Source organism: Phyllostomus hastatus, unplaced genomic scaffold, assembly GCF_019186645.2.
Source record: "Phyllostomus hastatus isolate PE091 unplaced genomic scaffold, TTU_PhHast_1.1 phas_contig_402, whole genome shotgun sequence".
NCBI lineage: Eukaryota > Metazoa > Chordata > Mammalia > Chiroptera > Phyllostomidae > Phyllostomus > Phyllostomus hastatus.
The window spans coordinates 4749767-4777016 of NW_025333873.1; the positions used below are offsets into that span (position 1 = coordinate 4749767).

Below are 27250 nucleotides of genomic sequence, written 5' to 3' on the forward strand. Positions count from 1 at the left end.
CCGAACACTTTCCAAACCCCAGGAGGTTCCTCACATCTCCTCCCAGGCAACCCCACCACCCCGGGACAACCACTCACCCGACTCCTCTCACCCTGGGTGCAGTTTGCCTGTTCAAGGATTTGACATAAACAAAACTGCATGGTATGAACCCTCCGACTTCTCTCTCTCAAAGTGATGTTTGGAGATTCGCCCGTGTTCTGTGTGGGATTCCTGCACCATCACAACTGGTTGTCCGTGGCCTCTGCACTGGGAGAATCGTTTGGCTAAAGATTAAATCCTTGGCTCACACTTTTCCACGAGAATGGGGGGATGCAGGTCTTTGTGAGGCCCCGACTGGCAAGACCCCTGCCCTTGTGGGCGAGCTCAGCAACCCCACTGAGAATGTCCAGCCTACAATCCAAGGTGAGGAGGGCGCCCTGCCCGCCCAGCAGCGTCTGGTTTCTGTGGGCAACCAGCTGGAGGAGGGTGGCACTCCCCGACTGCCACGTTCAGAAAGAGTCCACCCTGCGCCTGGGCGGCACCGCTGAGCTCTCCCTGGCCAGCTCGCTGCCATAGGACAATCGGCCCCAGGTGGGAGCCGGCCTGCGCCCCCAGCTGTCAGCTGCTGGGCGAAGTGTGGCCTCACCAGCCACCTGTGCCCCAAGGAGGAGGTTAATGAGGCCCCTCCACTGTCTCCTTGGCCACAAGGTGGCCTCCTGCCTGGACTCCGTGACCCTGGGGCTCCAGGAAAGATTTCTGTTCATCGACTGGAGCAGAAAAAGGAAAGAAAATATTGCTGACAAGAAATCTAATGCCAAATGCCAATCTGATATCTTTTTGCTTTTATTTTTTTATTTATATGGATTTGGGCTCAAGAAATATTTTCCTTATAATTAAAGTCCAATGATTGTGCTGGAATATTAGTTGATATTGAACATTTTGAGTCAAATGTTGCAGCTATGGAATGCCCTCTCAATGTCAATGTTAAAATCTGGACTTCCGAGTCTTTTGTTTCAGCAACATTTCCTTGAATCACAGTTTTAAATGTGTGCCTGTTCCCTTGCTTTGGTTTTCTTTTCAAGGGAGTTCAGTACGTACCAGATCTTTCTGTCTGGCTTCTTCATCTACCACTTTCACTAGAAGCCCTTTCTTTCTTTTCTTTCTTTCTTTCTTTCTTTCTTTCTTTCTTTCTTTCTTTCTTTCTTTCTTTCTTTTTTAAGATTTTATTTATTTATTTTTAGAGAGGGAAGGAAGGGAGATAGAGAGAGAGAAACATCAATGTGCAGTTGCTGGGGGTCATGGCCTGCAACCTAGGCGTGTACCCTGACTGGGAATCGAACCTGCAGCACTTTGGTTTGCAGCCCACGCTCAATTCACTGAACTACGCTAGCCAGGTCAGTTCTGTGAGTATTTTGAATACCAGGGCTTTAAATTCTCCATCAGATAGGTTGGCGATCTCCTCCTCACTTAGTTCTTTTTCTGGAGTTTTGTTCTCTTATTTCACTTGGGCCATATTTCTTTGTCCTGGTGCACCTGTTAAGTTGTAAGGGGTGGAGCCTTAGGTATTCACCTGGGCAGGCCAACCCTCTTTGCTGGGGCTGTGGTGCTGCCTGAGGGGGAGGGGGGGCCAGAGAGGGAACAATGCAGCTCACCTGCTCAGCTCTAGCCCATTTTCCAACGAACCCTCCTGTGAGACTGGGAGTTTCTCCCACCTTGGCAACTGCCATAGTCCACCGTCAGCTCTGAGTCTCAGTTTCCCATTCAGCCAGTCCTGCCGGCGTGGTCCACCACCTCACCGCAGGTTTTCTCCATCTGCCTCTCGTACAAGTCTGGCTGGTCTGGCTGACTGTTTCTTTAACTTCTTGGTTGTTGGAGTTCCATGCAGCTTGATTTTCTGGTACTTCTGGTTGTTTATTGTTTTTAGGTTGGTTGTTATACTCCTTTAGGTTGTGTGAGGAAGTGAAGGGTTTCTACCTACACCCCCATCTCGTCCAGAACTCTCATCATGTGTGAGTTTTGAGGTATATACCTAGGAATAGAATTGCTGGGTCATATGGTAACTTTATGTTGTTAAAAGATAAACTCAGGCATATTAAAAATGTTAAAGTTTATCTGAGCAAAAACCTATTTGAATTGGGCAGCATACAATTCAGCAGATAAAAAATGAACCTTGAAGCCCTGGCCTGTGTAGCTCAGTGGATTGAGCATGGGCTGCGAACCAAAATGTTGCAGGTTCGATTCCCGGTCAGGGCACATGCCTGGGTTGCAGGCCATGGCCCCCAGCAACCGCACATTGATGTTTCTCTCTTTCTCCCTCCCTTCCCTCTCTAAAAATAAATAAATAAAATCTTTTAAAAAAGAGCCTTGAGGCACTATACAAAATGAAAGATTTTTTACAGTCTAAAGGGAGCAGGAACAAAGAAATTATATTAACAAAAAACATGGGCAGGCTATTGCAGAGCCATTCTCCTTTGGGGGAAGACTGGGCCCACCAGGTAGGTGTCCTCACCAGCGCTGACCAGTGGCTCTAACTGGCTGAATTGACATTCCGTTTCCGGGGGGGTTGCAACTCTAAGTTACTCTCCAGTTTTGGTGGGGCTTAGCGTAAACAACTCCATTTTGGGCCTGTTGTTCTGTTTTTAGCGATGTTTAACTTTTTGAGGAATTGAAAACTCTTCTCCAAAGCATCTGAATTATTTTATATGCATTCCTACCAGCAGCAAATATTCTGTAAGATTTTATTTACTGTCTTAAAATGAAATTCATAGACAATATAACCTTCTCCCACCCACCATGAGTAGAAAAAAATTCAATATAAAGACCTGACTGTATTATAAAGGAGAAATAACAGGAACCTGATTGATACATTTTTTAAAAATGTATCTTCTGGGGTCAGAAGACTGGCCTTCTCGGGTGAATGGGGACTGGTCCGGAGGGTCTACCCTGGGCTTTGGCCGACCCCCACAGTCACCAAGGACAACTGTCCAGAGGATGCTTTGAAGGGCTTCCACCAGATTGTTAGAAAACCACATCAAACTACCTTTCAGAAGTCCTCGCACTGCTCACATCTCTCTCTCTCTCTCTCACACACACACACACACACTTGAGTGCCCAGGTTTGCGTGCAAATGCCGAGAAATGGGTCCTCGGAGCTGCCTCGCAGCAGGTCACTGTGCACCGGCTCTGCCGGCACCTGGCGTCACTCTCCCGGGGCAACGGGCCTGCGGTGGGCGTGGGCTCTCTGGCCTCACGCTGGCTGATTGAATGCACCGTCCTGGCTGCCCCATGCCTTTGAGAAGGAAATGAAAAGGGAAGATGGGCAGCCCGGCAGGTGGGGTGCAGGGGCAGCGACCGAGCTGAGTGCTCAGGACAAAGGCCACTTCAAGCGCCCTCTGAGCGGCCATTGTTGGGTCTGGAGGGAGGAGGAGGGTTCCGGGGCCTCTGAATGCCTCTCCTGTGCGACACTAATGGATGTGCATCATCAGTTCTTCCTGGCCACCACGTCATGCTCCCTGTCTCAGTCCTACCTGGAGAATGTGCATCCTTCTGGAAAGGCAGCTGGCATGCTGGAGGTCCTAACAAAAGCTTTTCCATGAAAGGACATTCCGACTACCACTGCATGAGAAGGGCGGCTGCGGGCACCTGATGTCTGTACGGCCTGAGCGGCTGCAGGGGCATCACATAGGAGAGCCTAGTGTATCCTTAATGTCTGGGACATCTTCATCAAGACCCCGCCTCCAGGAAGTCCATTCTGACTGCACAGGAACAAGGTCTCACTTTAGAGGAGGGAATTAGGATAAGGGAGTGCTTTTGAAAAACCATACGTGGCCTGATGTATACAATGTAGGGGAAAAGAACACTTCTGAAATGTTTATTGCTTTTAGAGAGAGAGGAAGGGGGGGAGAGAGAGAGAGAGAGAGAGAGAGAGAGAGGGAGAGGGAGAGGGATAGGGAGAGCTCATGCTAGAAACATCAATGTGAGAAAATTGATCAGTTGTCTCCCATGCATGCTCCAACCTGGGATTGAACCTGCAACCCAAGCATGTGCTCTGACTGGGAACCGAACCCCCAGCCTTTTAGTATACAGGACGATGCTCCAATCAACTGAGCCATGCCGACCAAGGTGAGAATCCCAGGTAGTGGAGTTCTGACATTTCTAATGCAGAGCAGTGAATACAAACTCACAGGCATCTGTTCCGGGGCATCACACTGATGTTGGCCCCACGCAGAGAAGCAACTGCAGGGGGCTCTTTGCAGGGCGCTGGCCATTCACAGGCCACCTGGGCCCCCCGGGTAGACAGCTGCCCATAGAAGAAAAGGTAATTCATGGAGTGAGCCCGTGGGCTTCCTCGGGGAATCGGAGTGGAAAGAACGGAGAACTGGTGGCCCATGCGAGGGGGCTGGCGCAGGAGGGGGGAGTGAAACAGGGTGAGAGAGGCCCAAGAGAGTGGGGACAGAGCTCAGCCCCACAGTGCCCACAGGGCCGGGCTGCCCCCACTCTCAGCCACATGCTCCACCGCACAGAGTGTGCAACTCTAGATCCGAGCTGAACGACAGAGACCCCTCCTAGATCAGGCCCGGAAGGGACCAGGACACACCTGGTCCGCTCAGATGAGGAGACTGAGGGCCAGGTCTCAGCCTGGGGCCAGGGTGCCAGCCCGGGGCCCAAGGCCGTCTAGCAACAGAGCTGGGGCCAGCCCCCAGGTCCCTCTGCCCCGTGGCTCCTGCCTCCCGTCCTGACTCTGCTGCGGACCCTCAAGGGCTGCGGACGGAGTCCTGGTGGGTGGCACGTGGACTCTGGGCCCTCTCTGGCCTTTCCCACTGTGCCCTGGTCCAGACGGGGCCCAGGCGGTTGTGCTAATGCACGCATTAGTTTAGTGGATAAAAGCAGTCTCAAGGGTCTCTTCACGAGGCCCCTTTGGCTGCAAGAAAGCAAATTAAAACCCCATTGAAAGGTCAATTGAAATCGCTTTTATTCCAATTCTTTGCACAAATTGATTCCTCTTTGCCCCTGGGGTCAGACTGAAGGTCGGCGAGCGGGGCCCAGCTGCAGAGCTGAAAGGGAGCTGGTGAAAGGAGCCGCCGCTCCACTTGGCGCGTGTGTTCCAGGCGGGTGGAGGCACCCCCGTTTCCTGGGCCAGCTGGGGCACCAGGACCTTCTCCTCTCCGCGCTTCTGGCCTCAGGGTCCTTTTCCGGAGACAAGCTGGACCTCTGCCCTGCAACCCCATCTGTCTCCCCTGGGAGAAATCCTCAGCGTTTCTATCGACAGCACCACTGGTGGTCCGGATTCCTCACACCTGCCCCTGAGCCTCGCGAGAATCCTCTTGAGGAAGCAACGTGAGGTGGGGCTTCAAATGTTCCTGCAGAAGCTCAGAGAGGTTAAGTAAGTTGCCCAGGGTCACAGAGCTCACGGTTTCCTCTCCAAACCTGTGAGCCCCTCAGTCTTTCCCCGTGTTTCTAAATGGCACCGCCCGCTGCCCAGCTGCTCCAACCAGGCATCCGGAACCGTCTTCAAACCCTCCCTTTGCTTCACTCCCACGGCTGCCCCAAGTCCTGCTGCCCCGACTTGCAGCCGAGGGCCTCGGGTGCGGGCCCTCTGATTGGCTCTCGGGACCACCAGAGCCGCCTTCTGAAGGGATTCTCCTGGATCCCATCACCCGCTTGCTTAAAACCCAGCAACGGTTTCCCTCTTCGCTGGGCAGGAGTCTCAGCTGGCGCTGTGGGAGCACTACCCCGGCGCCCCGTGGGACTGGGCTGAGAGCGGGCAGAGCAGTAGCTGCTTCGAAGTCAACAGGTCTCAGCCATTCCCACCCCCCACCCTCCCCGCTTTCTAGTCCTCCTAGTCTGTTCCCCAGCCCCACACCCACATCTTGCCCGACTTCTCCGTCTCTCCCTCCCCCCACACCAGCATCCAGGCAGACCCCGAGGCCTGGCCGAGGCCCTTTTCTGACCCTTCCCTCCCGAGGTCCCTCAGCCTGCTGCTTCTTCTCCAGTCCCTCTCCCCACCGGGCCCTCTGTGCCCCCCTCCACTCCTGGGGCAGAGAGCACCTGCCCAAAGCCCTGGTCCCCCCATCAGCCCCACTGCACGCTTCCCTGGGACCCCACTCTCTGCCTGCCGCCAGGGCTGGTCTGCCTGGGGGTGGGCCCCTTCCTGTCCCCTGGAGGCCCCCCACCTGCTCTGCTCCCTTGCGGGCAGCCCCTCCTCGCATCCATCGTGCACTGGGCTGGGCGGGGAGCAGCCCTGGGCCTGCCTGTGGAATGACACGGTGTCCTTCCGCCTTTCCTCTGAAAGGGAGGCGGCTGGAAGGCAGGAAGCCTACAGCGACTTCAGTCGGGGTCATGGGGAGCCAGAGCCACCCCAAAGCTCTCCCTGTTTCCTGGGCCACTGCAACCAGGGAGGGCTGACCTCCCACCCTGCCATCCCAGGACACAAACACAGGGGCGGACGCCGGGCTATTTCTGATTCACACACGGCGTCGGCAGGGGCCGCCTCTCTGTGTTGGGTGCATATGTTCTACTGAGGAAGTCTGGAGGTAATTTTAGAGGACCATGAGCTCCCGTAAACTAAGGCTTAGGAGGGGCTCCCTTCCTTGTTCACTCCCGCCAGTCCCCCTCAGATATTCTTGAGCATCAGCTCTGCGTCAGGACCTTGCCGGCAACTCTTCACGCACTGACTGTGGGAACTGGAGCTTTGCAGACAGGGGTGCCCGCTGAGCAGGCGTGCGGCCACTCTGACCCAGACGACAGCAGGGATGGAGTGCTCCCTCCGGCAGAGGCGGCAGAGGCTGCGCTGGGCCCCAGGAGCCCTGAGAAGGGACGGTTGTTCTGGCTCGTCAGGGCCGGCAGCCCTCTGGCTTGCATGTGGACACTGGGAGCGGGAGTGCCCAGGGGCCGGCTGGTATGGAGCCAGGAGGCCTCCCTGCCCAGCCCTCCCTCCCACCAGCAAGGCCTGAGTCGGCCTCACGCGGGCATACGGCAGCCTCATCCCCAGGTCTCCTCTTCCTCCCGTGGAATGTCCCCTGTCACCTGACCCCAGTATCTGGAGGCCGAGGGCAAGACACCCTCCTCGCGGCCCTCCCCCGGTGCCGGGCTCCCAGCCACCCCACCCCTGTGGCTGCCCTACCAGCTCTTCCTTCCCCCCTGCGCAGGAGGCCGCCCCTACACCTGTCACGGTGACGCACTCACACCTTGGTGACATCGCTTTTCCAATTAAACCCTCGAAGGTGAAAAGCAGGGATGACGAGAGCAGCCTGAGCCCTGTGCCCGCAGGCAGGTGTGGGTGCATCAGCCTGCCCCCCTGGGACCCTCACACTCAGTGGCTCCAAATGAAGTCACTGGCTCCCCGGCCCAGAGACCTGTATCTGCTCCTGTCTCCTTCTTTCTCCCCTTCCTCTTCCCCCCTCCTCTTTTTCCTCCCTCTCTCTTTTTCCTTCTTCCCTCCCTCCTTCCCTCTTCCCTCCCTCCCTCCCTCCCTCCCTTCCTTCCTTCTTTCCTTCCTTCCTTCCTCCCTTCTTCCTTCCTTCCTTCCTCCCTTCCTTCCTTCCTCCCTTCCTTCCTTTCTTCCACCCTTCCTTACTCTCTAGGCGGGGCTCTCTTGGGGCCAGCACATGCATGGTAATGAGGACAAGGGTTAGCACTCTATAGGGCCAACTAGAGGCCAGGCCCTGCTCTAAGACTTCACAGGCATTGTGTAAGTTCCTCCATATGATAACTACATGGGTTGGTTCAATTGTTTCCCTCATTTCACAGATGGGACAGCTAGGACCAGAGAGCTGGGAATTTGCTTGCAGTTGCACAAGCTAGGCAGTGGTCGAGCGGGGTTACGACCAGGCAATCCGGCTCCAGAGCTGCGCTCTGAACCATGACACGCTGCACCGTGTCACACGTGCAGCCACATCAGCCTCCGACAGGGGAGTGTCGTGACTCCTTCCCCCGCACCGATGCCACCTCTGTAGTATTTCGTGAACCGGCCTCTGCCTCATCTTCCCCTCACCGCTCCCACTCTGGCTGGCCGGGCCCCCAGGCCCTGCAGCAGGGCACGGGGCTTCTGGGCGTCCCTTGCTGCCTCCAGGCTGCCTCCCCTCTGGTCGCCCGCCTCACTGCCACAGAAATCTGGTCCTATTGCTCCTCTGACTCATCCCCAAACGATCTCCCACCTTCTCCCCGGTTGTCTCGGACTGTTTCCGGTCTCTCTCTCTCTCCCTCTTCCACATGCTCACGTGAGCATATGCAGTTTCTGCTGCTTTGAGCCCTTCGCACATGCTGTTCCCTCTGCTTGGAATGCCTTTCCTCTCCTCATCCTGGTGACCTGTTGTATCAGGGTTCAGCCCAATGCAGCATCCCTTTCTCTGGGAAGCTCTTGCTGGCCACCCGCCCCCTCTACCTGACTGGGTAAATCACCTCTATGTGCAGGCTTGGGAGACCCGAGCCCGTGTGTAAGTGCAGCCCCTCCAAAGCTGCCGTACTGCAAACACCACCCGGAAGGCTACGCAGAGGCAGAGACAGGTGTCTGAGGAGCCCCAGCTCCTCTTGCCCCCCACTGTTTGAGTCTGCCCAGTCCAGGGGCCGGTCACGGGAGTGACCAGCTTGAGGTTACTGTACACCCCAGGCTGTGAACTGGCCGGGCTGGGCAGGGTTGTGCCGGCTCCGCCAAGCCCTTAGCCGTACTGCAGATTCACGATAAAAATAAATGTTGTTTCGAAGCACTCAATTTTGGGTGTGATTTGTGACACAGCAGTAGAGAACCATTTTGTCTTTATTTCTATCTCCATCACTGTCTATAGTTACATCTATTATATCATCACACTTCCCCCACCTAACAACATAGAGTGGTCATTTCTTTTTGTCTAGAAATTAATATCTGCATTATTATTTTGAATGGCTGCAGTGTTTCATTGTATAGCTTTACCATAACATTTATTATACCTTACTATAAATGTTCGATTTAATTTCAGTTTATTGCTACCATCAGTAATGTATGAACAGTCTTGAAGCAGCGTTTAGTATAACTGCTAGGCAACTTCCTCAGGATAATGCCCCGGAAATCCCGGGGTTGCAAGGTGAAGGCCGTGGTACAGACAGAAGTCCATCACACTGCCACGGCTTGTCCAGGGGTCTGCGTCTGCCCCATCTCCTCCCCCCTCACCACCGGTGCAGGAGAGGAAGCCCCTCCACTGTTTGCAGGCCAGGCTTTTCCTCCAGATCTGCTTCTGCTTCAGGCTCGGATTATTGGGGTGTCCCCACTCCCACCTGCCACATCAGCTTCCCCCTCTCTGTGACTCCCCACGGCATGCAACCACACGCTAGCACCTTCGGCCGTCTTTACCTCTGACCCTCTGTCACCCTCCGCCACTGCCCCACACTGCCCATCAGATTTCCAGGAAGAGTTGTTCTTATGCCAGGACTAAAGGAATAAGTAAACAAACCCACAAGAATGATGGGGAGATTTTAAAAACATTCTTCAATCAGTAATTGATGGGATAAGATGACACATAATTACAAAAGATACAGGTATGGGAAGGATGTGGAACATTGGAGCACGCACAGGGTGCACATGCTTCTGAGGTGCACAGGAAACGCTCGTCAAAGTGGACCACACGTCCGTCCGTCCGTCCGTTAAGCAGCCCCCTGCCCTCGGTTTCGAAGGACTGACACCAGATAGAGCGTGTTTTCTGACCACAGGAGACTTAGGCTAAACATTAGCTTCAAAATATAACCAGAAAGTCCCTTGTGTTTGGGAGTGAGACAGAACACATCCCAGGGACCCCCGGGGCTCCGGTGGAGTTTCTCCCGCTGCAGGACACGTGCTGTCTTCCCCTCCCTGACCTGACACGGGGACTAGGGCCACGCCGGAGCTCCGAGGCCAGGCGTGGAGAGCGCCGAGTGTCCCCGGACCACGCTGCCAGCTCACAGCGTGGGGAGGCCTCAGAGGCCACAAGGAAAACACTTCAGCTGCTCTTCAAAGAGCACCCCTCCCATTTATTAACAGTCTAAGGTTAGCAGCACCTTCTCCTTGGGGTTTGGGGTACAGGAGGGGCCTGCCCTGGACTCGTGCAACTGCCCTTTCACGACTCAAGAAGGCAACCTGTGCTGGACCTCAGGTGAGTGACTCCTGACCTTCTCTGTTACCGTCCACTCCCCAACCCCTGGAACAAGGGGTTGTGGTTCCTGGTGAGGTCAGTTCCCAAATGCTGGGGAAATGCCAGATATTCCTGACGTCCCCTCATAGCGGTGACATTTACCTGCAAACGCGAACAGGCAGATGCCAGTGGAAGCATGCACACAAGCAACGTCACCCACTCCCCCATGCCCTCAGCAGGCGCGCCCCACACCGGGGCGCTAAGCCGCCTGCTCATCCCAGCTGGAGACCCAACACCGTCCTTAATTAAGTTCTTTCCTGACAGCCGCCAGGTGCGTCCTTCTGCGGGACAGTGCTAATTCCAGCCCCCGGGGGCAGAGATGCAGCCCCCTTTGCGGGCAAGTCTGCCCGTGCGCTCAGCCTCTACCTGGTAACCCCCCTCCCGCGCCCCATGCCCCCCCTCCCAAGGACGGGGGAGTTGCTCGTTACGCGGCCCTGCCGGGAAGTTCGCATCCAGCGCCCACTCCGGCGAAGCCCGTATAAAAGGACCGAGGAGAGCGGCCGGGACTAGGCAGGGAGGAGAGAGGACGGAAGGAAAGTGACCCCTCGAGAGCGGCCGCGGATCATCCTCGCTCCGGTGCAGCGGGAGTCGCCCAGAGGCAGTGTCTCCGCGACGGGTAAGTGCGCAGCGGCGCGGAACTCACCCGAACCCGCGACCGCCCTGACCCGGACCTCGGGACGCCTTGGCCCTCGGTCCCGTGTCTTTTGACAACTTTCTGCACTGAGTGCGGCGAGGGAAGCCGCGGGCAGCGGAGCGGCGAGGGCCAGCCTGGGGCGGCAGGAGAGCGGCTGCGACAAGGAGACCAGGAGCCGTGCCCTCCGGAGCTGGCGGCCGCGTGTCCCCCGAGAGGTGGGGCCGCGAGGACCCCCGAGACTCCCACCGCCTACTGGGGAGAGGCCGGGACAGGCGGGTCCTAAGCGACCTGTTTCTCCTGATTTTCTGGGTAGATGTCACGTACCAGGTACCGTACGCTGTAGCGCAAATTAACTTTGGAAACTGGGGTAGGAGAGAAGAGGCTAAAAGTCACAACAAAGTCCTTGCATTTCGGACTTTTTGGATTCAGACCCCCGAATCCTCATTGCTCCGCCCGCCTTAGCGCGCCCGACCGGGCTGCGCCGAGATAACGCCTTGGTCTCCTCTAGGAGGCCCAGCGGGGTTGAAAAGGGGTAGCCGGGGCAGGAACTGTCCGAGGTGCTGAACCGCCCTGCCGCTGCCCTCCGCGGAGAGGACCCTCTGTCCGCAGACCCTAGATTGCAGGGCGCCAGCAGCCTGGGAGCTGGCCGAGGCGCAGGCGAGGGCGGTTCCCAGTGCAGGAGGGAGAGCCTGCGGGGCATTTGGGGGAGCCCGATTCCCCGTGTCTAATGGGGGAGGTGGTGGTTCTCACAGAACGGCAGAAGGAACCGAGGAAAGTAGAAGTGTGTATTCGTTCTGTCAATTGTTAAGATATGTTCCGATTAGGGCTTATTTAATGGCTTCATTCATCCTTTGACGCTTCTGTGTTAGGACTTCGCGCATGTGTGTCTTGGTGCAAGGACACAGCTCTGCACCTCTGCTCCGCTGGTCTTTGTACAAGGGCACGGCCAGGGTGCGATTTTGGAGAAACACAAAATGCCCTGTTTGGCTCGCAGAGAATTCACCTACACGTACGAAGTTCTAGGAAGTGTAGTTCTATTATAAAGTTCGTGTCAAGAGGACCAAAAGACAGACTTCTATGTATTTTTCCAAGGCTTTCCAAACACTCCCTATTTACAAAAAGCACTATATTTGACATGTCCTCATTGCTATATTGCTTAAAAAAAAGAGAGAATGGCTCAAGGCAATATTTATTCACTGTGGAAAAATAAAGACTACACACAAGCAAACAGAAGACAAGGTGCTTCCGGGAAGCAACCTAACTCTGGAGCAGCAGCCTGGAGCTCTGAGGGGGCGTGGGTGAGACAGAGCCCGGGTGGGCCACGCCGCCAGTGGGGCAGAAGGTGAGGCCTGAGATCGGGAGGTAGGTTTTGGGAAACTGGAAATCACTCCAGAATGGCCAGTTCTGAGGAGACTTGAAATCCAGTTGAGGAAACTGTCCAACCCGTATGATCTTACTTCTTTCTCTACTGACATGTTATTCTACACTTGCCGCAGTGAGACACGGTTGCCCTTTTTCTGCTTCCAGTGTAAACCTGGGCGTCTTTCTGACCCGAGTGCGCTGTGTGGTCTCAGAGCCCTGGTGTGAATCGTCTTGTCCACCAAGTTCAGGCTTCACACGTGGACCGGAGCATCAAAAGGCCACAACGGGAGCAGCCTGCCCCTGGTCACCGGGCATCAGGTTGACAGATGCTCTGTCCCGGTCGCCTGGGACGCTAATGGGCCGGCTCACTGGCTGTCAGCGCCACCTAATGGCTGCTCTGAAAACATTCAGGCACGACCTGGCCGCCATTCGGAAGGGAGTCCTGAACTGCTTCAGCTTTGGGGGGAGTCGGCTCAGCTTTGGGCGGGGCGGAGAGAAGGAAGCGGCTTCCTGCAGTGGACAATTGAGGGCCGGAGAGAACTTTCACTTCCAAAGCCTCTCCTGTGAAAAACATTTGGCCCCCCCACCCCCAAATAGGAGGCTTCTTTCAGGCAAACGTTTCAAAATGCAAATGTCCATTAGGAGAGACAATTGTTCATCCTCACCTTTAATGGGAATCACTCGTCTCAACTAATTAGGTTTCTTCCTAACAGCTGGTGGAGAAGATCTTGGAAAACACAAAGTGGTGGTGGGGTTGGCGACGAGCTGGTGGCAGGACGTGGGGCCACCGTGGGGAAAGAGGGACTTGGCAGCACGGGGAGCTAGAGAGCTGGGGGCAGCCTGGGGCAGAGGCAGCCTCATGCAGCCTGACCTCTTGACCTCGGCACCTGCAGCGAGGTGCTTGAAAGTATCTTTGGTAGGTGTTCACTGTGGGAGGTCAGTCCCTTCCACTGTGTGTCTGTCTTTCCCTTCTACACCTGCAGAATCAGAGAGCCCGGGGTCTGACACGTAACGTTTTCAGAAGATGACTTGTTTTTAAAAGCATGGGGGGTCGCTTTTAAAAATAAATCTCTCCAAAGTCACAGGGGTCTGGAGACAGTGATCACCGGAGTCATCAGTGGACAGGGCAGCAAATCGGGTTGGCTGAGGTTTTGGCTAAATTGGCCAGAGGTGTCATTGGCCTTTATACAAACCTCCACTATTCACAGCAAATAGAGCTTCTGAGGAATGGTAGGGTCTCAGTGGGGGAGAGGGGGAGGAGACCCTCTGGGTCAGGAGTTTTGGATCTGGAGTGTTAGAACTACAGATTCATGAAGGTGGTGAAATAGGAAAGGTCTGTGCTAGAAAGAGAAGAAGTTATTGTCCCTCCCTGGGCCTCAGTTTCCCCATCTCTCAAATAAGAGGCTGAACCAAATGACTCCTAAAATAGCTTCCAGTCCTAATGTTCTTTGGGGCCTGATTCTTAACAGGAGATAAAGGGGAAATCGCACGTGGCCGCCTGGGTCCTATTCCCCTCCTCTCTAGCACAACTCGCACCGCCTCCCTGCACACCAGGCTTCTTGAACTGCTCCTGTCCTCAAAAAGCCTTGTGCTCCATGGGGGATCGTGTGGTTGATGTTGGCTCCCGGTCCTTCCTGGTGAGTGGCCAGCATTGTTCTGCTCCTTGCAGGGGTCCCACCAATCTTGTTTGCCTCTGCAGAGCCCCAGCCTGCCTGGAAGATGCCTCGATCGTGCTGCAGCCACTTGGGGGCCCTCCTGTTTGCCTTGTTGCTTCAGGCCTCCATGGAAGCGCATGGCTTGTGTCTGGAGAGCAGCCACTGTCAGGACCTCACCGAGGAGAGCAACCTGCTGGTACGTGGGCCACAGCCATCGTCCTGGTGTGGGCATCGGATGGAACTGGGGCTGGGGCTGGGGCTGGGGCCAGGGCCGGAACAGCGCACGAGGAAGTGCTATGGTGAGGGAAAGTTCATTCCCAGAGACGTGGGTAAGCCCGGGTCAGGAATGGACCCCCAAGGCGAAGTCAGCGTGGGCCCGAGGAGGGGAAAAAACAGCGATTTAGAGATAGTGCCATAAAAATAATCCTCATACTAAAAATAGTAGTAACAATAATTGCTTCTCAGTTGAGCTTACATTTTCAATCTTTCAGCTCCCAAATTACTCCTTTTAAAGTAACCTCATATCATGTGCCATTTCAGTCCACGTTTCTTCCCTTTCTATCTACTACCAGTTACAAAGCCAGCTAGGTATTCCCGCAAATCATCTCTAGGGGGAGAAAGAAAACCCAGGTGCCATTGCCATTGTTCTCTTAATGGGGGCCAAAGGTGTCGAGCTTCTATTGGAAGATGGACCTGCAGCCTTTGCAGAAGCACGTAAAGGTCCTTTGTGCCAGGTTGGAATTCCCTCCAGGTCGCCACAGGGTGTGTGTGTGTGTGTGTGTGTGTGTGTGTGTTGGGAGGCACAAATGAGCGATGATAGCGTGTCAAGGACTAAAAGACACGCTGCTGGCACCAGTGACTGAGTTCTGCCCTGCTGCCAGCACCTGCCTGGTGAGGGTGGCATGCACGCCATTACATTCTGTGTGTTCTGTCAGTGGAGACACTGAGCTAAGGTAAGAGAGAGACGCCCTCAAAAATGCAGAGCAGGTTGCACGTGTGATAGAAAATAGAAACAAAAGCCCAGGGAATCCTGAGGGCTCTAGTTCAGGGACTCGTGATTGGGGGTGCCCACTGCACAGCCTCTCCCGTGGAGAGCTCACTAGGAAAGGGGCACTGGTCATGGTCAGAACCCCGAGGGTTCTCGTCTCAGTTCTGTCGCCAGTGCACTGTGGAACCTTGCCAAGAACCTCCTGCCTCTTTGAACCTCCTGTTCCGCATGTGCAGGGGAGAGGAGCATGAGACCGTTTTCACTTTCCTGTTAATATTCTGTAGTAATTCCCAATCGGTGCAGCATGAAATTCCCAACTTGGCAGGGAGCTGTCTGTTTACTCCTCCGCAGTCCCGAGTAACTGAAAACCCCAGGCTCCAGGCCATTTTTCTAAGCAACTGTGGACCACAGTCCACTGGTCTGGTCACAGAGACCCGGGCTCCATGACTGTGCAAGGGAAGTAATCCTGGCTTTCTCCCCAGACCTCCAATCAGAATGAGGTGACGGGGAAGTGAACCACTCCCTTCCAAAGTCCACTGATTGGAGAAAGCACAGGGTTTCCGCTCAGAAGACTTGAGAGACCCAGAGAAAGTGCCAAATGGGGGTGGGAAAGTTTTGAGGCAAGGTAGGAGGCCGAGGCTGGGGTAGGGCATGAGGCAGGCCCGCAGATCACCGGAGGAAGGTTGAGGCATTATTGAAAATAAAGTCAGATTTCTACTTTTCCCACCTGGGGATGTTCTTCCCCTAATTTCAGCCGTAGGCCCCACTGAGACTCGTAGCGAACCCTATTATTTACTCAATATTTACTGAGCGCTAGCAACTGCCGCCCCCTGCCACTGACCGACCAGTTCCTATACACGAGGCGTATAAGGGTAAGATGTTGGCCCTGCTCACAAAAGCCACGGGACCGGTAAGCCACGCAGGGAACGCGGTGTGCGCTGTAGTCGTCGGGCAAACATACGAAGGCGCACAAGGGACAAAAGAGACGGTGTCCGAGCTCCGTCCCAGATGTCCGTCCGTGGGTGCCAAAGGACAGGCGGGCAGGTGACCCCGGTAGGGCGGCTGCGGCGCAGGGAGGCCCGCACGCGGCGAAGGCTGCGGGCGCGCAGGGTGCAGGCGCGGGCACGAGGTGGTGAAGGGGATGCCCGGCCGCGCGTGGGTGCGGGGCCCTCACGCGCTCTGCTCTCCCGCAGGCCTGCATACGGGCCTGCCAGCCCGACCTCTGGACGGAGACGCCTGAGATCCCCGGCGACGGTGAGGAGCAGCCCCTGCCCGAGAAGCCCCGGAAGTACGTCACGGGCCACTTCCGCCCGGACCGCGTCGGCCGCCCGGATGGCAGCGGCGGGGCGGGCGCGGGCCGGAAGCGGGAGGAGGAGGTGGCGGGGGCCGGCATCGGCGCCGTGCCAGGCCGCCGCGAGGACCGGCGCTCCTACTCCATGGAGCACTTCCGCTGGGGCAAGCCGGTGGGCAAGAAGCGGCGCCCGGTGAAGGTGTACCCCAACGGCCCCGAGGACGAGTCGGCCGAGGCCTTGCCCCACGCGTTCAAGAGGGAGATGGCTGGGGCGTGGCGCGAGCCAGAGCCGGGTCCCGAGCGCCTGGCCGAGGGCGCGGCGGCCCGGGCGGGCGTGGAGTACCGCCTGGTGGCCGAGGCCGGGGCCGAGGCGGCAGCGAAGGAGGACGGGGGGCCCTATGAGAAGGAGCACTTCCACTGGGGCAGCCCGCCCAAGGGCAAGCGCTATGGCGGCTTCATGACCTCGGAGAAGAGCCAGACGCCCCTGGTGACGCTGTTCAGAAACGCCATCGTCAAGAACGCCCATAAGAAGGGCCAGTGAGGGTGGAGCGGGGCGCGGGGCTTCTCTCCCTGAGAAGTCGACCCCGAAGCCCCCTCTCCTCCCCCGCCCCCCGCTCCTCGCTCTGGTGGTAGGAGTGGCAGATGTTCAGTCTGTTAAAGCTGCCTGTAGTTAGGATAATAAAACTTTCAAGTTGCACATCTACCTCTGACTTGGAGTGTTGACTGGGTGAATAAAAATACCTGTCCATTAAAGAGCAGCATATAGTGGAGGAGAGACATAACGGTTTCCATGTGACCAAGCATCGTCAGTATATTTCATACGACAGAGTGGGAATGGGAAGGAAATGTGCTCCCCTAACTCCTCAATAAGTGGGTCTTAAAGGGGCCAAACAGTTTAGTGCACAGGTGGCAAACACAAGGCCCCAGGCTGAATCCCGCCCTCCACCTTGTTTTAGCCACCCAGCACCTTGTTTCTACCCAGCTGCTGCACTGAGCTCCTTGCCCCTAGTTAAGGAGTAGTTACATTTATACAGTCCTAAAATTACATTTGGCCCTTTGAAGGCAACCACGAGGCTGATGTGGCCCCTGGTGAAAATGAGTTTGACACCCCTGGTTTAAGGAATGGCTCCACCCTCTGTTGGGTGGGAAAAGACCGCTCAGCTAGAAGATGCATCAAAAAACAGGATTCCTACAAGTGACCCTGGCACCTGTCCAAGAGTCAGCCTGACGGGGGTGAAGCTTAACAGGGATTGGAAGGGCGCTCGGGGCTGTAAGGTGGGAAGCGGTGCTAATGTCCCCCAGATCCAGTTATCCCTGTGACCTTAGGCAAGCCTCTGACCTTCTCCAAGATTTAGTTCTTCCCTTCCCTTCCTAGTGTGAGGGCTCTCGTGCAGATTAATTAAAAAAATGGACCTGATTAGCCTGTCGTCACTGAGAAGCTAAGTGTGAGTGCCTGGTGGTTCACGTCAGTTCCCGTTTCGCTTCCTTCCCAGATACAAACATTCTCAAACACAGGGGCTTACCCACATAGACGCACACCCGTGGAGACACGCCTGTACAAGCAGAACATGGAGGCTTCCAGTCCCATGGGCTCAAGCCTTGGGGTCTCTAGTTCCCCCCAGCTCTGCCCACGTGTTCCCCTCCCATGTCCTCAGTCTAAGACCTTCTCCTCCTCCTCAGTGCCCCTGGCTCAGACCTCCACTGCGGTAACAGCCTCCTCACCGACTGGTCTCCTTGTCTCCAGCGCTCTCCTCCCAGCCCATCTGGAACCAATCCTTTGTGGCCATGATTGCAAAATCTTGCTTTCCCCATAGTCCCTGGCTTAAGAGGTGAAAAATCACCCCACCCCAATTTGATTTTCCATCCATTCCAAACGAGAGGGCATGGCGCGCTGGGGGCCCTTATCAGTGAAGTTCACGGTCCTTACTGAACCCCACGTCTCATGTCCCCACCTGCCGAGCCGCCCTCTCTTCTCCCATCCTCCTTCACCCTTTGTCTGGGTGAACTCCCCACCTTCCCCCATCACTTGGACTGTAACCTCTTTTCCAACATGAGCCCAGGCGCAAGTCCATGTCCACCGGGAGAGTCATGATCTCTTCCAGCTGAGCCTGCTCATTTTCAGTGTTTCCGCAGTCAGCCCCTCCCTCCTCAGGGGAGCGCACGCAGTGGGGCTCTGCTGGCGGCATTCTTGCTGCGTGCGCGTGTACCGTGCTCCCCTCGGGGAAACCCTCAGGGCAGAGGCCACGGGCTGGGGTGCTTTTACACGTCCCCACGATGTTTTCACAGTGCTGGGGCCCTGGGTTTGCAGCCACACACCTTTCTGATTCACAGGAGACTCACGGGTACCCACACACACACACAGAAGTACACATACATGTCAGCTGCACCCAACATACCAGTGGGCAGTATGATCAAAGAGGCTGGGAAACACTTGTGTGCAGTGCTTACACATGTTATTTTGATGCCACAGGAGTTCACAATGAAAGGAATGCCCTGATGGAGGAGGAGTCGGTATGCCAGGTTCCTCAGATAAGGTCTCCCCCACCATAATGAGGAAGTGGCCCCACCCTCCCCGGGAGGATGCCCCCATGCTGGGAATCCTGGGCCTCATCCTCCCCCACTAAATGTCAGTGGTTAATCTTGGTATTTCCAGATCCTGTTTGCATCCCCAAAACCCATTTACTTTAAAAAAAAATCAAACAGACAAGCATGTGGTGACAACATTAACATTTATTTGAAAAGGGCATCATAAAGGCTCCTTGGGAAATCACGACTAATAGTCCTAAAGAATGATCCGGCTAAGAGTCCTTCTTCCTGCACTTGCCCGCCCCTCCCACTTCTATTTCCCTTTCCTTAAAACTAATTTGACTCAACGAGTGTAAAACACAGAAAACCGCCACAGGCACTAATTCTTCACCCCCATATAAATACGTCAGCTGTTATATACATACATTGTCAACTAGGAACTACATTGCACACACATGCACACACACGGGCACACACACTCTCAGCCAGGCCCTGAAGGTCGAGGCGCACACTGACATGTTACACTGCGTGAGCTGCAGCCTGTGTGGCGTCACGGCTCTGCACTCCGCAGGCCGGAATCAGCAGTCGTGGAGGAGGAGCTCAACAGGGGAAGGTGACGAGGCCCTAGGATCTCCTGCAGAAAAGTGCTGGTCATCCTGGCTGGTGCAGAGAGAGCACAGAGAGCTGCCCTCTGACCCCAGCAGGCCACAGAGCCCCAGCCACAGCCCTTGTGTCTTCTCCTCGCTTCCCATCTGGCCAGGTCCATGACCACCCTTCCCCACTCGGCAGATGACGCCACATTTGGGATAAAGGGCCACTTTAACCAGCAGATTTCTAAGGTTAATAGGGTGAAGAAGCAGCACACTGACCTAAACTGTCTCCCAGGGATAAGGAAGATGTTTTGTTTCAGCACAACTGCCTGCCAGGCCTGTGGGTCAGGGGAAGGGGGCGTGGCCTGCCCCGATCAGCTGACCTCCTCTTCTATCTTCACACTTCATGCTCAGCCTAACAGCTCTGGTCTGGTTCTTTCCCACGGGCCCCCAGATGACCACATGCCAGTTCATGGTCATGAAGAGGAATGGGGAGACATAGCCTCGCTTCTCAATGACACTCTTGACCCAGGTCAGAAGGACTGGGGACAGCGAAAGAGCAACTGGAAGGTATAGTGACCCAGAGGCCTGCACAGAAGCCTGGAGGTCTGGCCTTGGAGCCGTTTAAAGGAATTCTAAGGCTGTTCTAATTCTTATGCCAGCTGAAACCCGTTCTCTGGGACCCAGAACATCCAGGGCAAAGGGCAGCATGTGTGTGACCCTCAAGTCTTGACCTTCTTCAAGCACTTCGGTCAGTCCCAGCCCCACCTTTCCACGGCTCATCCATTCGCACTGGTGTATGAGCTGGAGGGCTGGACAGAGGGGAGTACCTGACGACTTTTCTAGTTCTTCTCCTGCCCTGCTTGGGTTCCTTCTCTGGAGAGGAGGCATTTAGGAGTCAAGAAATCACTTATTTCCACTTTCAGAGAGAGGAGACGGGAACAGACACAGGGCACTGGGGACCCTGCTGTGAGGCCAACGGGAGGAGCCTGCAGGAACGCACTGGCGCCTCCTGCTGACCTGCTTCTGATGCACGGGCATGACTCAACCAAATGAATGGAACTTCCAAATCTCAAATGCTTTCCTGCCTCTTAAGTTCTGCCGGCAGAGTGCCAAGCCAGCCTACCCCTTGCCTGGGAAGCAAGAGCGCTCAGGGCTCTGGGGAGCAGCTGGTCTGGATGGGCTTGCTGGCTCAAGATCACAACAGAGGAGGGTAGCACAGAGGGCCAGTCAGCCCTGGCTGGTGTAGCTCCGTGGGGTGAGCACCAGCCTGAGAACCAAGGGGTCACCGGTTCGATTCCCAGTCAGGGCACATGCCTATCTTCACAGGGTTGCAGGCCAGGTCCCCAGTGCAGGGGTGGGTGTGAAAGGCAACCACACATTGATGTCTCTCTCCCTTCCTCTCTCTCTAAAAATAAATAGAATCTTTTTCTAAAAAAGGGTCAGTCAAAGACACAGCGCTGTCTGACGCTACGGGGCCTGGAAGGCAGGAGGCAGCGGTGGATGCTGGGCGGAGGGTCTGGGCACCCAGCACACGATGCTTCGCGTCCCTTCCCAGGGCCTCTGCAGGGGCGAAAGGACGCTGGTGAAGGAGACTGCTTAATTTGCTATTTAACTGCCTGCCTGAGTTAACACACACCTTCGGCTTTCTCGTTCTGAGGCATCCTTGGCCAGAACCCAGGTCCTGCCTCCTGTTGGCAGGCAGCCTAATACTGGACTGAGTGCAGATTTAAATTGAAACTAGCAAGAGGGCACTCAAGAACAAAAACAAAAACAAAAACAAAACAAAAAAAAAACCCAGCCAGTTCTCCCAAAGAAACACTTCTTTGCTAGGCAGCTGTGACGAGATGAAAAAGCTGCTCTGGACAGAGGACAGAGACGCTGAGTGCACAAAGAAAGCGCCCCGTTCCCAGGGCGGGGCTGAGGGACAGGCACCTGAGTGGACCTGTGTGTGTCTCTGGTCCTACGGCTGGCTCTGACGAAAGAGGCCCCAGGGCCATGCTCCCCACCCCGCAGAGCCAGGGTCCCCAGGGCAGGGCGCAGGGGGCAGTGGCCATGGGGGTGGACCCTACAGTCAAGGAGGCACAAGAAAGAAACAGGGTATTCCATCAAAGCCAAGCATGGGACACGGGTGGGAGGATTTGCAAGGAAAGATGTACAGGTGGCTCAAGACGTAGATTTCCTGTGAAGTTTCTTCCCAAGGTTATTTGCCTTCAAATTCGTTCCAAGTTATTTGAAATGTGATTTCTTAATAAGGAGATATTAAAGTAAGGAGAATTCTCAGTTCATGCTTGTAAAGTTGGGTGGGGCATTAGCTAAGAGCCACAAGGGGAGCAGGAGCGGGCCCCCGGGGCCTTGAATCCTGACAGCCACACGGAAGCTGCAGGCCCAGAGCCAGAGGCAGCGGCCAAGGGGGAAAACTCAAGGAACTAGAGCCAGAAAGCCCCCTAACCCAAGAGATCACTGCCCACATAATGGGAAAGGCATATGCTAAGTTTCTCCCGACTTGAGAAAATCCACCCATCTGCCGGATCGTCAGGCCCTCACTGTGGGTCTGTGCAGAGTCCTGCAGAGGTAGACCCCCTCGCCCAGAAAGCCTGCCGCCCACTCAGCAGACAGTCCAGCCCTTCTGACCCCGCCCACACGGCCTACAACTCTACCCTAAAGGGATTCCTTTGGGTGAAGAAATTGATTCACTCTCTCTTTCTAAAAAACAAATTCCCCACAGAAGAATAACTTGGCTATTCACACCTTACTGTGAGTGGAGTTTCACAGGAAGAGAGGAATTACTGGGGGCCACAGGGTGCTGCTGGTGGTGGGGGAGCCCGGGGTGGGGGGGACCGTTGGAGACACGAAGGCCCCAGGACAGCGGAGGGGAAGCAGAGGGCACGGCAGGCAGCCTCCCGGCTCGTCCTCCTCCCCCTCCCCCAGACAGGCCCACGGGACTCAGGGGAAACTGAAAACCCAAAGCGACCTCCACTGCTGTCCCCAGGCCTGAAGCTTTGGGAGTTGGCACTAAGGTCAGACTTTGTCCAAAGAGTAAAAAGAATAAACATAAAAAATCATTCCCGTATCAGGTGCTGGATCCTTCTTTCCTCAAATGAAACATCGGAAAGGTGGACCTCTGACATCCTTGAGTCCCAAGGAGCTCCGCCCCCACGACCATCCCCTCCCCCTGCAGCCCGGCCAGGCCAGGGGCCTCTTCACTAAGGGGTGAAGTGGGCAGGCCTGGGCCTGGCTGTTCCGCCTCTTTTCCAGTCATTTAGAACCAGATTAGCTGGAGCTGCCCTCCCTCAACCCAGAGGCTGTAGAAACACGGCGGGCTCCCCAGGAAGAAAGGTAACAAGGAGAGAGCGAGCTCAACTCAGAGAAACATCCAGAAGGGGGAGAACCATGGGAGTGCCAAGCAAGCTCCCTCTGAGCAAAGGAGTCCAGAAGATGCTGCAGAGGCATCTACCCCTGCTGCCTGCTGTTCCTCCGAGGGGGTGGGGGGTGGGGTGTGAGGCAGGCCCAACCTGGGGAGAGCCCGCCCCCACCAGCAGCTGCCTGACCTTCATTCCCTCCTTTGTTACACCGCGCCCCCCCCCCACACCTGCTGTGATATCTCCACCCCAGCTCCTGTGTAAGGGCTCAGCATTAATTAATAACAGAGAGAATCACGAAAAGACAGCTGGCAGGGTGAGCAGGAGAGTGGAAGAGACACTGGGGACTTGGGGGCCTCGGAACTGGAGGGAGGGGGTGCTCTGGGGGAGACAGTCACCCCGCCCTCCAGCTCCCACAGTGGGGCTCCGACCCGACTGCAGCCCACGCTTTCTCTGAGCACTGCGTCTCCACTCGGCCCTGTCTGGGGTCAGGGAGATGGCACCTGTGCCCTTCCCACCCCCACACCACGAAAGCCTTTCACATGTCACACCACGTGGGAGCTCTCAGGACCTCACACGCCCCACAGTTACTGGCCCCGTGGCACAAAGGAGGAGACTGCAGGGCACAGGTGAGATGCTTATGGGCCCAGAGGGGCAGGTGGCCGGTCCCCTCAGGGAAGACAAGGGGCACGTGGGAGGGCCTGGGGCTCCCCCTTGCTTAGCTGGGAAGGGGCTGCCCCCGCCAAGGTGACCTTTTCTGAGACCCCAGTGAGATGTGCACGCAGTAGGGGTGGGGGTGAGGGGGAGCCGCTCCCTCAGACCCCACCCCTCCCAGGAGCTCCGTGCTGGGACTTCAGTAGACGCACAGATCCGGAAACTTCATCTCGTAGACGGGGATGGAGTGGTTCTGAGGCTGGCCGTAGGCTGCGGTGATGGTGCCGGACGGGCTCGGCGGGGGCCTGGGGCAGGGACACACGGAGGGCAAGGGCTGAGGACGGGGTCCCACCCCATGCCTTTCAAGTCCTTCTAGAACCTACAGCTTCACCGCAGGCTCTGCAGTGACACTCTTGCTTTAGAAAGTAAAGTCTCTGCCGGGGAAACAAGGACCCCTGGCTCTTTCCCCCGGTTCTCTGAGCTGCTGCTTGTCCTTCCTAGCCTCGATTTCCTTTTCTGGGGAGAGTTGGCAGGCTGATTCCAGCCCTGGAGACAGAGGCGGGAGAGAGGGAGGACTGCAGACCAGTGTGAGAGGAAGACTCAGGAGGGGGAGCCCAACGCTGGACTGTGGGGGCGGGGGGGTGGGCTGGCCAGGGCTGCCACTTACCGGATGGTGATTTCAAAGATCTGATTGAGCTTGCTCTGCAGCAGCGATGCCTAGGCACAAACAGAGGCAGGGTGAGCCGGCGCGCCCCACCCCTCTGCCGGCCTTTTCTGGCCAGCCTGTCCAGGGCGCGCACTGCGGGTCGGGGCAGTGCAGCCTCAGGATGGGGACGTCCCCGGTCTTGTCTGGGCCCCTGGCTGTGAGGTCAGGTCGGGCAGAGCCACCCAGCCAGCCCGCTGGGGACAACACGGAGGCCGGGACCACCACGAGGGCTTCAGGAGGCAGTTCTTGAAGGACCCTTAGCTCCTCCAAGTGGGAAGGCGGGGCCTGCTGGGCCTGGAGTCAGGAGGCTCAGGGCTGTTTCCAGCTCTTTCATGACCCCCAAAGAAGCATTGGTGCACAATCGGCGCGTTGGGGAAGACGCTCCCTCGGGGCCCTCCCGGCTCCACGGAGTCTGCGCGCAGAGTGCGTTGTGCGCATGTTCAGTAACCGGGCCTCCACTCCGAGGGCCGGGGATGACCAGCCCCGGCCTCGCCCCCGAATCTGCGTTATACTTACATGTATTTATATATAGTTATTATAGTATGTTAGAAACACATTAAGTATGTATATTAGAAAATATATCATAGAAAAGGCTATTACGTGTATTTTTATGGAGAGGAAAAAGTATAGTAACATACGAGTTTGTAAATTTTGGGCGTTTGTAATTGTAACCCATTGTTATGAGGATGGGCACCGGGTCTAACAAACCCTGGCCCATACAATCAATTGCGAGAAACATTTGTGCTCCTCCGTCGTGGGTGGTCCCATCGCTGTGGAACCAGCCTGCAGAGCGGTCGCCAGGAGAATGAAATAAGCGAATAAACGCAAGATGTCCCTGCACACGGTCAGTCCTGTTTGCGCACTGGCTACCATGATTATTAGGGTCTGTCTTGTCTGTCTGATAGCGGAGCTGCTGGGGCCAGGAGTCCTCCCTCGCGTGGAAAGTGTGAGGTCTGAAGGCCCGTGTGACTAACAGCCACGTCTTCTGGGCCACGGGGGAACAGTGTAGGGCCAGGGCTCTGTCGGCATCCAAACCCTAGTTTCTGGTTGGCAAAAGTGCCAAGATCTTCCAGAACCCCCAGGCCCGCCCTGGGCCCAACTCTGGGTCCCTGGGGTCCCCGGGGACCCCCTCTCGCTGGGCCTCGCTTACCCTGGCCCCGCAGTGAGCTGCTATCTCCTCAAACGGCGCCTTCTGGAACTTCTCCACCACCTGCCGCCGCCGCTCGCGCTCCTGCTCCTCCACGGCCACGCTGTCCACTGCAGCACGGAGTTAGGTCGGTCAGCCTCTCGTCCTCCCCCCCAGTCCCCATGGGGTCAGGGGCTGGAGAGGACAGAGACCTGGGGGGACCCCCGCCCTGGAGCTCTGTCTGTGACCGCAGCCGGGCTCTGCCCTCTGCCCTCTGCCCGTGGGCATGGAGGGCGTCACAGCGCCCTCCATGGTGCTGTCCTTTGGCCCAAGGAGGGCTGGACCTTTTCCTGATTCTGCCTGAGGGCTCAACCTCCTTCCTTGTGTGAGGGTTTGAGAACCAGCAGAGCTGACCCTTCAACTGGGCTTTTAAAGCCCCAGGTGGCCGCACGGCCTCTAGGAGTCACCATCACCTGAAGTTCCTGGAGCAGGAAGGACCTGGGGGGAGGGGCGGGATTCGGACAGGGACAGCAGCGACGGAAAAGCCACAAGGACCACCAAAGCCGGCGCGGACCCTCTGTGGCAGGGCGCTGTGCGGCCGGTCAGGCTTCTCGGTATTCCTCTTCGGATCCCAGATGAGTTAGAAAAAAGGGGGAGGGGCCTCAAATCTGTCCGTCATTCTCCACTTAAGGAGGCACGTTATGTTTAGAAAGAGCACCATGGATGACAGCAAAAGTAAGAAAGGCTTGGCATTTGAAGACGTAATTTGTGATCAGCATCCAAAGAGTTCTCTCTTTTGGAGTATTTCACTGACCGATAATTCAGACAGAAGACATGATGCCGCATTTTAACATCTATTGCCATTATGAAATACATAATACTACGATTTGCTCTTCATATCCCTCACTGGTCAGCTTGTTGCTTTGTATCAAATTCTATCAGAAACTAGTCAGAGTATTTATACGCAACTGCTCGTTACCTGCGTGGCTGCGACCCTCGGGGGGTCACTGTTAAAGGCCGCAGTCAGGAGAAAAAAGGCCACCTGACCTAAGACGCACGGGGCGCCCTGCTGGTCCCTGGCAGGCGGGCAGGGCTGTTCACTGCGGCTTTGGCTGTTGGGGTGGGTTTGGAATGGACGGAGGAAGCCGTGGGCCTCTGTCCTCACCTCTGTGCTGAATTGGCCTCCATGGGCGGCAGAGGGGGCTGCACACGCCCACTCGCAACCAGGACCCAGCTCCGCCCTGCCCCCCCACCCGGAGCCCCTGGGGGCCTCTCACTCACCAATGGCCTTTTTCAGCGTCTCATAGGTGATCTCCTCCGCGGGCACACGCTGAGGGAGAGGGGACAAGTGTTCAGAAAGGCAGGCGGGGAGGGCGGGAGGAGGCAGCCCTGGCTTCCTCAGGTAGCTGGCAGCCTATCTCTTGGCAGGAGAGTGTCCCCATGGGCCGACACTCCTTCGGGACCCCACCTTCTCACCAAGGTCTCCCTGGGAGCTCCCCAGGAGAAGTGAGGTGGGGGTGGGGAGGCTAATTCTCCCTCCGAGTCTCACCAAGAGGAACCCTCTGTTCCCCCCCTCCCCGCCCCCCGCTTGTAACCCAGTAACATTTTGAGGACTTAGGACATTAAATTATCCAGGTGGGATGTGAATACTAAATAAAGTCAGAAACGCTGAGGCCGGACCGAGGACGGGGGCCGCAGGACCCCAGCCGTCTGGAGAGCTGTAAAAGGTGGTGGGAAATAATAAAGCCCTAGCAAAGGTGCTCCGTGGGCGTGTGCCCTTCAGTCGGGTGCTGGAAGCAGTGATGGAGCTTGGAGCGCACCCCAGGAGTTCCCCAGGGGACTGCGAGCTCCTGGAGGGAGACCTGTGACGCACCCATGTTCTACCGCTTCCGTGAGGTCCTCAGTGAGAGAAGCCGACCCGGGGGAGAACGGCTTCGTTGACGAAAGTGCAAGGAGGGACATTAGTCAGGCTAGTGGCTCCCTTGGTGGGGGCGGGGGGGGGGGACATGGCAGAGGTGGGGCACCTGGCCCAGGACACTGATCCCTGATTAGTTCTGGTCCCTGATCGTGCCGGTGGACACAAGTGTTTTTTCCAGACGGAAATGTCTACGATGTACGTGACGACAGTGAGAAAACAGGACTTCCCTGGGAAACCGACTTTCTGTGCGACCTTAAATGTGCTGTGCAGGGGCGGGGACTCCGCTCCGCTCCGCGAGGGCCTGCCTGCACAGGGGGCCGG

General features: G+C 56.3%; 2 protein-coding genes across 5 annotated transcripts in view; one reads left to right on the forward strand and one right to left on the reverse strand.

The window, feature by feature from the left end:
- Positions 1 to 10652: 10652 nt before the first annotated feature.
- On the forward strand, positions 10653 to 16636 carry POMC (proopiomelanocortin). Its single transcript, XM_045844660.1, has 3 exons — positions 10653 to 10733; positions 13813 to 13964; positions 15950 to 16636. The coding sequence occupies exons 2-3, from the start codon at positions 13833 to 13835 to the stop codon at positions 16586 to 16588; spliced, it is 771 nt and encodes a 256-aa protein (XP_045700616.1). The 5' UTR covers positions 10653 to 10733; positions 13813 to 13832; the 3' UTR covers positions 16589 to 16636.
- Positions 16637 to 18768: 2132 nt separating this feature from the next.
- The window catches only part of EFR3B (EFR3 homolog B), a 75973-nt gene continuing 67491 nt past the window's right edge, over positions 18769 to 27250 (reverse strand). For all 4 annotated transcript variants that reach the window (XM_045844527.1, XM_045844526.1, XM_045844525.1 and 1 more), the window contains exons 20-23: positions 26293 to 26341; positions 25036 to 25142; positions 23847 to 23896; positions 18769 to 23484 (exon numbers count right to left, since the gene is read on the reverse strand). In XM_045844527.1, coding sequence (XP_045700483.1) covers positions 23379 to 23484; positions 23847 to 23896; positions 25036 to 25142; positions 26293 to 26341 — 312 coding nt within the window. In that variant the 3' untranslated portion in view covers positions 18769 to 23378. The remainder of the gene's footprint in view (positions 23485 to 23846; positions 23897 to 25035; positions 25143 to 26292; positions 26342 to 27250) is intronic.

Coding starts and splice junctions, on each gene's coding strand:
- POMC (XM_045844660.1), top strand. CDS start 13,833: ATGCCTCGATCGTGCTGCAGCCACTTGGGGGCCCTCCTGTTTGCCTTG. Junction 13,965..15,949: donor CCGAGGAGAGCAACCTGCTG/GTACGTGGGCCA, acceptor GCTCTCCCGCAG/GCCTGCATACGGGCCTGCCA.